The 11089-nt window shown below is 33.8% G+C and overlaps 1 protein-coding gene across 1 annotated transcript; it reads left to right on the plus strand.

Annotated features, from left to right (window-relative positions):
* The first annotated feature begins 1347 nt into the window (after positions 1-1347).
* LOC114533981 (venom prothrombin activator pseutarin-C non-catalytic subunit-like) lies at positions 1348-4631 on the plus strand. The gene is made up of 4 exons (XM_028555619.1): positions 1348-1425; positions 1878-1929; positions 3510-3832; positions 4425-4631. Exons 1-4 carry the CDS (start codon positions 1348-1350, stop codon positions 4629-4631), a joined length of 660 nt encoding a protein of 219 aa, XP_028411420.1.
* The last annotated feature ends 6458 nt before the right edge of the window (positions 4632-11089 follow it).

Raw genomic sequence — 11089 nt, forward strand, 5'->3', positions numbered from 1 at the left:
ACTTTAGCTGCAGAAAAAAATTTTATCAATGCTTATTATATTAAACGAAGTTGTTTTTGTAATTACGCATCCACCGCTAATTAGAGAATATAATTGTTAAAAATTGTGCATTTTAATATGTATATTTTTTGGTCTCATAGAAGAACAAAAAATAATGAATTAATAATGTCGAATATCTTCGTGCAGTGGTAAGATTCACTTTTCTAGTGCAAGTTGGAATGCTTCAGTCTATGATAAATCACTGCATGTATGAAATATGAAATACTTGCACATGAGATATTTGTTGAAAATATTTCTATAAAAACTTGTACATGAAATATTTTTTTTAGTCAAACTTTTCGCGGGCGGGACGATAGCGCGTCAACCACTTATATTGCCTGTTATAAGCCTACATGAAACATTAATTTTACTAATCAGCTATGTCATCTTAAAATGCCTCTAAATATAATTCCTTGAGTTTAATTTCCGCAAAAAAATTCTTTAATTAATCATGCAGCTATGGCCTTTGTTTTTTTTATTTCGGAATTGCAATAAATTTCAGGCTCAAAATCAATTTTGACTAATAATCACAGTGAACGCAAGCCTTAATCCCGAGAGGCTTGAATTAAAGGCACGAATAATTTGCAAAGCATTACTGATTTTAAAATCCTGATACAGAACTTAATCTCTATAGCGGGAATAGATTGATGATTATTTTTTATTAATTTTTGTTTTAGAAAGAGATCGAAAAAAGGAATAAAAAGCAACCAATGGCTGACAAAAGCTAAGAAGTAAAAAGCAGTAGCGGCGGGGTATTGAAAGGTTAACGATGTTTTTACACAATCGCTGCATATACTTGTTTATTGCGAAGGTACTCGTAGTGATGGGACAACATGAAAGAGAAGAAATTACACATTTCTGTTTTAATGCATCTCTGGAAGGTATGATAAGTAGTGGCGCCGTTGTCGTAAATAATACTACTTTTTTAATAACTCAATTCTATTATTTTTTTTTAATTTATAGTGGGAACCGCTTATTGTTAATATTTTACATTCAATAAATGCAGTGGGACGTGGGACTTTCCTTATAGTTTTCTTCCGTTGTCCACCTGCTCAACCCAGAATTTTGTGGGCATTAAAAAGGCAAAAGGCGTAATTCGAAAGCAGCCCAAAGAAAACTACTGAAAACTCGCTTTCAAAAAATACTTTAGGTTTGAGATTGAACGCTTCAATTCTGAAGACAAAATGGGTTTCCCAAATGATAAATTGCATCGCTGATTGTGCCACCGAGCCTTGTTGCAGATCTGTCAACTTCAAAAGAACTTTAGACCTAAAACCGAACGTTTCAAATTGTGAAATGTTACATAATATGGTCTACAATGTTTCCCAAAAGTTTTTGGAGAAAAATTCTTCCTATGATCACATTTATCTGGTAGACTCAAAAAAGGTAAGGGCTAATTTGAGCCACATAAAAGCAATTGAAGCCTTTCACAAATGTTCTAATGAATAACAACATCTTTACCTAAAATTAATGAGTATATTCCCAAGTATTACATGGGGCCGGTTGTATCAAGCCCGTTTAGTTTAAACGGTGGATAAGTTCAAAATAGAAAGCCAGTCTATCGTTTTATTCAACAGGCAAACTAAGTGTTTTTAACCTGAATACAAAGATACTGTTTGCAACTAAATATTCAGTGCATAATATTCAAGTTGACTCATTCAAGAAAGATGTAAGAGTGTTTTTTACTTTAATTTGTCTTATCCACCATTTAAGCTAAACGGGCTTGATACAACCGGCCCCTGATCGTTAGTATAACGATGTGAATTTAACGCATAACATGTCACATGACTGTATGGAAAATCACTTAATTATACCATAAGATCATCTTTTTTATCAAGGAATACAACGCAAGTTGCCTTAAAGATAATTTGGAGGAGAATAATATGAAAGGTTAGCTGATATCCAGTGCTTGTGTATGTGATAAAAAGGATTAAAAAACATTCACTTTCACGAAAAAATTCCATGAAGAGTAAACATGAATTAGGAAACGAAAATTGTGCAACACATAGAAGGGACTTTTATACGATTGTATCATTTCTGAAGAGATTTTTATGCGACTATATCCAAGGTCGCCAGGCCTGGAGGGATGAAGGAACATGTCCCAAAGTGTTTTCATGCAATGAAGGGTTTTAATATATATAATTACTTTGCATGTGCTAAAATTTGCAATGATACAATAATGTATACTTTGGGATTCAAATATTAATGAAATATATAATCCCCGAGCGGGCGCGGAGCGCCTGCGAGGGTACTAATTCCGCTCGGAGATTAGGAATTACACCCGGAACCCGGTAGAACATAGCCAAATCCAAAGTTGTCCAAATTCTTTGTCATGGACGGTCGACGTTGGGTGGTTTTGTAAGTTATGCGCATGCGCAAGTAATATCTGGTAATCAACGAACGTTCTGATTGGCTAAGACAGAAAGTTTGTATTTCAATGAGAACGTCAGCAATTTATATTAACTGTCATTTCGTAAACATTTTTGTAAAAGCGTTTCATAAACTTTGTGCAAAGAAAGTAAAACGAGAAGAAACAAGATATATGAAGCATGACAGTTAGATGAACGTGGATACGGTCAAGACAAAGCCGTGTAAGAGGAATAATTCATAATCTGCAAACTTATAAATGTTTTCAAAGACAAAGGGTACGTGTTTACTTTGTTTATTTCGTATTTGTTTCGCGATAAGAATGAGCCGTATTTGTATACTTTTCGGCTTTGTATGCCGTTTATTTGTTAAATTTTCAGCTTTTTATGCAAACGCATAAACCTGTGAAAGGCTATTACACCTTTGCTTTAACTTCAAAAAGTGTTTTTGAAAGTGTAATTTGAATTTTGGTATCAAAAATACACACTATATTTATAAAGTATAAAACTTTTAGCCGCCGGCGTCGACTGCAATTACAGAATAAAATAACATTTGAAGTTTTTTCTTTGTCTGTGAAGATTTTGTACTGTTTTAATCGTTTGAAACTTCGATTTTAAACCGTTACTTAATTGCTGGCATGGTATAATGCAGCAAAATTGAACGGGCAATGTTTACACTAGCTTTATGATTATTTTTGTATTGAATGATGGAAACATTAGCTATAATATACTCGGTAAAATATAATAGGACTGATTTGAGTTTTGTGTCATTTCATAATATAAGTTTAGGTCAGGTTAACTCAGGAAATTGTGTACTTGGTTTGAAATAGCGAGGGGTTGCTGCATGCATGTATTTCTAGTTATTGTATTATCACACTTGAAAAGAACAGTATACTCTAAGTTAGTAGGGGTAAGAAAAGGCCAAAGAAATTTAAAATATTTTCCGCTCATATATCAATATTGATGGCAGCCTTTCTGTGTTCTTAAGGACGCTAAAAGTTAGATTTGGATATATACAAATGTTTTAACCTAACCTTGTTATTGTAATAACTACTTAAAAGGTTAAAGATTGAAACTTGATGTAAGCTATTTGTTTCAATGCAGGTGAATGCAATGCATCCCTAGGGATGGAAAACAGAAAAATTGGTGACGACCAAATCACAGCGTCTAGTCAGTGGGATGGATCGACCATTCCATCTAAAGCGCGGCTCCACAATAACCCAGGTGGACCTGATGCATGGTCATCGCGGGAATTGGATTTTGATCAATGGCTTCAGGTCGATTTTCAACGGTCCACTAAAATTACGGGAATAAGTACCCAAGGAAGAAATCAATGTTGTAATCAATTTGTTCGCAGTTACACACTTTCATTTAGCAACGATGGTGCTCTTTTCGAAAAATATTCAGGTCAAGATGGTGTTGCTAAGGTTTGTTATAAAATTAGGTAGATTTTTTGTAACTTTGGTCTGAAAAGTTTGCATAATATGGCAACAACTCAATACATATCGATTCCACAAGCATCGGTGATTCTATTTAATTAATTTTGCCACCTATTCATTCGGCTGAAAATGGCGATGAAAGGGAAAGGCTTCATGGTGAAATTAATCAGTAGAAAATAAGAATAAAACGCCCTGGAAGAAAGCTTAAGAAGTTGCATGCTACGATAACTTGAGATAAAATATTTTGTTAAATCAAATGTCTGTTGCATATTCTTACATTAGACATTATGCGACTCGTATTTATTAGCACGCCTAAAATGGGCGCCGGTATACTAATTTCATTCGTATACTTTGGATTTTTATATATTATTTAGCAAGCACATGCCAAACCCTATATAATCTGAGCATGCCCGTAGACGATCTTATGCAACGAGGTTATAGCCATTTCAAGCGTTTTCTATGGTGATGAAAATACAATTAGGTTTCGATACAATTGGTAGAATCGTTAAAATTAATGTAGCAATTAAAAACAAATATAAATTTTCTCTAATTTCAAAATTTTGTCACGTTTTGGTTTCAGGAGTTTGTTGGTAACAGCGACAAGAATTCTGTTGTAAACCAGAAGATTACGCCTTCGATTCAATGTCGCTTTGTTCGGATCTATCCAACAGCGTGGAATGAACATATATATTTCTATGAGAGTCGAGTTTTATGGTTGCTAATTTTGATTTTGAAGAAGACTTTACTTCAGTTTTTCTTAAAGGCACATGACAATATATCAACTTGAATGCTTTTAATAATAAAGGTTATACCGTTGATGCATCTTAAAATTTAATAGTTCTTTTGATAAAATAGTATATTATTATGTTGGATTGCAAGCGTAATTCGGCAGACCAACCTCGCACTCACCGTATTTCCCTGGGTATGAGTTTGTCTGTAGATTCTCTATGCCTACTAGAGGATATTACACAGTTGGGCAGAGATATTGATTTTATTCTCAACATATATGCAAGAACGATATCGAATTTGCATGCCATGCCACGGGTGAATGGAATTGTTACTCGGGCACTTTGAATTTAAAATTGTTTTGCAATTTATTCATTGAATTTAAAATTCTGTTGCAATTGTAGTGTAATTCATTTTAATACTAGATCAGCCACTCATATATGACGTATAATATAAAGTAATTTCATACATACTAGCTGTATATTGAACACAGTAGAAGTTTTTTAAGTTAATGACACCTGAGTTGTACTCTAATTGCAATGATGACTATTAAAAAAACAATCTGCTATAGAAAACACATTTTTGGTAACGTATACAAACGTCTCCACAAGTGTAAGGCTTTTAGGGAAAAAAGTTGTCTTTTGCAAAATATATGGTTGTATAGCACCGTAACCACCGTTTGTGATTTTTTTGACCTTTTTTAGTGGTTTGGCAATGCCCTCAATTAAATGCATTATAGTGGGAAGTTTCAACTAAATGTATTATATTTACTACTTTTTTAATAAGATTAAGACAAAGTCCAAATTAAGACAAATGAAATGTTTAAATTTCCAATGCAGGCCGCATGGAAGTAATTCTATTTTATCAATAAAGAATATGTATCATGCACCACACATACAGTTTTCATTTTCAAACATCAATTATTTATTGCAATGATGATCGGCTTTTTTGGCTTGAAGTTGCCTATTCGATGACTGGATTTACTGAATTCTAAATGGTTGATTAAATTTAGAACAATATGTACGAACAATACGAACGAATATAGCTTAGGTAAAAACTAAAGTTGAACAGGGCAAGAAAGAAAAATCATCTAAGAATTAACCAAAATTATCATTAATAAGTTTATATTACATAAACATCGCTGCGTTTCTATGCCTATAATATGGCAGTGGTGCAATAGTATAGCGGCTTCAGAATGTCACTTCATAAATTATATATGTATAGGATAACATGACATAAATATTTCGAGAGGAATTATACACGCTTCAAATTTGAAGAATTAAAACCATCTGAACCACGTTCTCATTACCCGTACAAATAATCTATCTACAAAGAAAACAAACCAACACACCTATTACATGCATGCCCACGGCCCATGGAGAATTATATGTAAAATCTGGTCTCGCATGAACTAACCTTACACGTGGTCATTTCCAAAGTGACAAGAAATGCCAGTGTAAGTTATAGAAAACGTATGATGGTTAAACTAATCCAATATTTAGAAGATTTAGCTGTAGAAAATTGGTCTGTATCGTGGCAGTCTGTATTACAAAGGTTTGCATGCAATCAGATTCAACAAAACGCGTTGATCCATAGCGGAGAGCATTTAGAAATAGGTTGTCTTCAAGTATAAATACCTGTAGAAACGTAGTACTATATAGTCATCAACAGCGCTAACAAGATAGTCGCCTTGTCAGTTGATCATGAAACGTTCGCTTCTCGTGGATTTGAAAATTTTTCACAATACTATATCCAAAAGGTCTAGCCCCAACAAGGAAATGTTCAATAATTACTTTCTGTATCAAAGCACGCCTAACTCCTCTCCAAAGTTTCCTCCTTACGTCATCAAATTACTTGGCTCTGATTGGTCAGCAAGAACAAGGAATGCATGCTATTGTTTTTAACTGAACGAGACCACAAGTAATTTGCATGCTTTACTAAACTTTCAAAAGAAAGAATTCGAGGTTCAATCCTGTGAAGAAGTAAACAAGATTATGCACACGAGGCTGTTATTTCACATATGTAAAAAAGAGCGAGAAAGCCTATTTTGTGTGTCGAGTCGGACGAAGTCACTACATGGTGCATTGAAAATATAACTTGTGAAATATTCGCTTCCATTTTTTCGGAAACTCGATTTCGTCTACAACATAAAATTAGGGTAAAGCTGGGCAAAGGCTAAACAAACTAAACTAGTTTGCCATGTATATTAAATAATATTACATTAAAGTCAATCTATTATCTTACTCGTCAGGTCACCGTCCTAATAAATGTGTGGTCAAAGAGCTCAATACAAAAAAGTCTTGGAATTTTCCTAATATTGCCTCACGAAACCATTTGTTTGCAAATCTATCAATTACAAGAAAAGAGAAGGACAGGCTCTTTCTAAAAATTGCTAACTATAAACAATGCTATGAAAGATGAATATTCTCAAAAAAATTACTTTGTAACTAATATTTCGATTATTATGAGATTGTCTGGGACTTCGATGTATGTTTGGGACAACATTATGGAGGGTAAAAAAACTGAATCACAGGGATAATTTGAAGTAAAATGTGGAACACTTGAGCAACATGAAATTTTTACTGTGTCAAAGTTAATATATGAATTATTAATGCTAAGATCTTTATGGAGAATTACAAATGTATAAACGTGACCAAAATACTGCGCATTGATAAATTATTCAAGACAGAAAAATTACTTATTCAGGAAAGAAAGAAAGAAAAGAAAAAAAAGAAGAAAAGAAAGAAAGAAAGAAAGAAAGAAAGAAAGAAAGAAAGAAAGAAAGAAAACAGACTATTAATTTTCAAGCTTTATCAAGCATTCTCTCCAACAAAAGGCAAACATTTCATATTAAATTTAATACAGGGATAACCTGCGCCACTGCATGATACTCACGCAGAATTTGGTAAATCGTCAAAAATAGAAATATCATCAAAAAGACAACGAAGTAGGACAGACATGAATAAAAAATGTTAAATGACTGACTAAAAAATGTGTGCTAAAAATAATTGAATGTATACTGAGACTATTTAGCTCAAATATCTTGAAAATCTTTTGGGTTCTCAAATTGATTGACAGCACTGGCGTCGGTATGAAAATGGATGTGATATGCTCTTTTATGATCTCAAAAAACATGGTTGCACCTGCAGCAACTTCGAAAGCCAGGCCATATGGCGCAAATAAATGATGAGATCATGCATTGTGCGGAATTTTTTATTTAAAGTGTTCTTTTTATACCCACCCGAAAACGTCAGAAACGCACCCTAGTGGAGAAGATGTGCATGTGCGCACACAAACACTTTTTACATTATGAAGCTAAAAAGAAAAAAAACTAAATTAAATTTTTCCCTGAAAGGGGGTTAATAAAGCCTGTATGCATGTACTTAGTTATTTCATGCCGGCATGCATGCGTGTAGATTATGTATATTATATTGTGTTAAATATGGGCTCTAAATAAATTTCCTGCATAAAACATTATTTTAAGCTATAACCGTTTCACGAAGGCTGCCTTCTAGGCTGCCTTTAGTTGCAGACTTTTCCTGACCTAAATTGCTGTTTTGGAAGCCACAAGATAGATGAAATTGACCTCCACGACCGTGCCATTCTATTTCGAAACATCTGGTCGAGATTTTTGGTGCCTAACATTTGTAATGGACCTTTTCGGTAATTACGTCCCAACATTATCGCTTTAAATTTCGAACCACCTTAAATGAGATGGATTTCAAGCTTTACTCTCACAAGCTATGTGCAAAGATGCAAAACATCCTTCTTCAACCAGGGCATGAAAAAGAATTTTTCATTTTGACAAACTGCATGGGTTTTATGGTCATCTTATGCATCATCATAAAAGAAAACCTATTTTAGATAAACATGCATGACCTTCTTCAAGGAATTCTATTCTTTTTTCGTTAGTTTTTTCAATTTTTGGTCACATTTTTTAGTTTAGAGCAGGAAATCGATCGCCCTTCATTTAAAGCAATCGATCGCGAAGGATCTTATATCTTAAATTGAAGGAGATTTCTAAACCTACCATTTTCATCCTATTTTTCTTTAGCTAAAATTCACATATTTCACGCAAAAAATTCATGGACTTTAACTGCAGTGGATTAAAGGTATATATAATATGAAGCTATTTATTACATACGTTCAAAATCAACATGCTTAGATATTTACCACAGTATAATCTATCTAAAATCATTCAAATTCCTTTAACTGGCTTTATCATAATCATCTTTGTTTCCAAGGATTCGATTCAACCTATCAATTCCTGTATTTCGCGACGCAGTGCCCCTTGACTTCATAACACCCCAATTTCTCGGTCTGTTGTAAGTGGGCCTTAACTTTCCGCATGGCACAAAGGTTATCATTATTAAACACGCATAATCGATGCCGATACTCACGTTTCTCTGGTTCAAAATCTCTGTTGAAATACATTATGATATTGTTTTTTATATTAAATTTTATATATATTAATATATATATATATTTATATTCAATAATTATTTAATTAAACACATTTATATTTATAGGTACAGTATAATATACAGTAGCGTAGCCAGTCTGCATGACGATTTGTCCCGTCAGGCTGGCTACGCCACCATATATTGGCTAAAATTTAAATGTAGGCCTAAATATAAATTTTACCGCTCAGCGATTTGGTCTATAAGTCGACTATGGAATCGACGACGCAACATGAGCAAACAAATAATGTATTTTTAACAATTATACGACGAATTCGAGTCGACGAGGTGTGTTGCATTTTTTCCCCATGCTCAAATTTAAATAAATTGATGATCAATTTATTTAAATTTGATTGATCATACCTGTATGCGAAATCATCCTCATCGATAGTATTCAAAACGTTTTCATCGACTCCGTTTTCAGCATCTGTGAGTAATATGAAGCAAGCGACAACAAGCAGACCGATCTAAAATAAGCATTATGAAAACCCATTTAATTAGATTATACTTATATGTTATATATTTCGTTTTGCTTATGTTATAAACTTTCAGGCACGTGGCCGATGTTTGTGCTGAAATTAGTTGCTACGTGCTTGCTAAAAAGTGGGTTATACCATGTTACATTACGAGCTCGATTCTTCGTTTTTGGCATTCCTTCTCCCAGATGTTTATCATACTTGAGGGTATAATTATATCCGCTTTTATGCAAGGCCTGTTGGTAAGTGGGCGCAACTGCGTCGAAAGACTTTTGGCATGACGACGTCTCATTAAGGCGTTGGTTGATTGCTAATAAATTTGTAGTTTTTATTTGTAAATAGCTTTCTTAAACGTTGTATAGTCCAGTTTCCTTCTCGTATCTGGTTTAATAAATGACTTTTTAATAATGGTTGCCGAATCTTGCCTAAACGTCATTCCGAGGTATTGCTTGGTTTTGACTTCATTATTTAATTTTATTTCGGCTGAATAAAGCTACTAAACAAAAGGTTCGAACCGAAGTTTACTCTCCTGAGATTGCCACTCTGTGACATGAAACTGAGAGTAGCAATGCCGAATTTTTAAGAATTATGGAAATTAATAAATATATCTGGCTAAGGCAGATGTTATCGAAAACGTTAAAATGACTCCTATATAATACAAATAAAGTGTATGCCAAATAATTATATACTATGCCAAACAAATCAATCAAGGGTAAATACCTTAAACATATTTTAGATTTTTTATTGATCGTCTTCTTTTCTTGGCCTGGAGTTAGCAGCAGTCTTCGTTGAAATGGAAAATGGATGCGACGCTCTTTTATGGCCTAAAGATGCGTGTTTGCACCTGCATGCAGGTTGCACCTGCAAGTCTGCAGACTTCAAATGCCACCACTATTGCGCAAATAAAGCAAGAGATCCTTGCGCTCACTTCTTTATGAAGTGTTCTGTGCATGGGCACCCGAAAACGTCAAAAACGCACTCTTGTGGAGAACAGGGTGCATGTAAATAATTAATGCATTATGAAGCTAAAAACAACAAAATTATATTAGGGATCCATAAACAATTCTTACGGTTGAATAATCGATATTCATAAACTCTCTATTGGACTCAGCTTAGCCAGAAACCACAAAATAATATAATAAATTGTTCGTTTTCAATAATATTTTGAGAAGTTATAATTTAATGGAATTAATGGTTGAAAATCTTTTAATTCTTAAGTTATATTACAAAAGAAATAAAAAAACATTTTCTATGCATTTATGGGAACACATGTTGGCGTTCGAAATAACGTCGGAAAAAAAAAACTTTCCCTACGGGCCCACTTAAATCGTCGTTTGAATATTTTTGCCAAATACTCCGAACGCAATTTATCCTTGAGCATTTAGTGCGGTATGGTATGTTTTATGTGCAATATACAATGTCGCATTTGGGTTTATTCCCGGTCCTAAGGAGCTGGAGTATTTTTAGAGCAGATCTAGCGTAGGATGTCACATACAATGTCACATTTGGGTTTATTCCCGGTCCTAAGGAGCTGGAGTATTTTTAGAGCAGATCTAGCGTAGGATGTCACATACAATGTCACA

The sequence above is a fragment of the Dendronephthya gigantea genome, unplaced genomic scaffold (genome assembly GCF_004324835.1).
Source record: "Dendronephthya gigantea isolate DGI-Jeju-01 unplaced genomic scaffold, DenGig_1.0 000096F, whole genome shotgun sequence".
NCBI lineage: Eukaryota > Metazoa > Cnidaria > Anthozoa > Malacalcyonacea > Nephtheidae > Dendronephthya > Dendronephthya gigantea.

Coding starts and splice junctions, on each gene's coding strand:
- LOC114533981 (XM_028555619.1), top strand. CDS start 1,348: ATGGTCTACAATGTTTCCCAAAAGTTTTTGGAGAAAAATTCTTCCTAT. Junction 1,930..3,509: donor GGAGGAGAATAATATGAAAG/GTTAGCTGATAT, acceptor GTTTCAATGCAG/GTGAATGCAATGCATCCCTA. Junction 3,833..4,424: donor GTCAAGATGGTGTTGCTAAG/GTTTGTTATAAA, acceptor TTTTGGTTTCAG/GAGTTTGTTGGTAACAGCGA.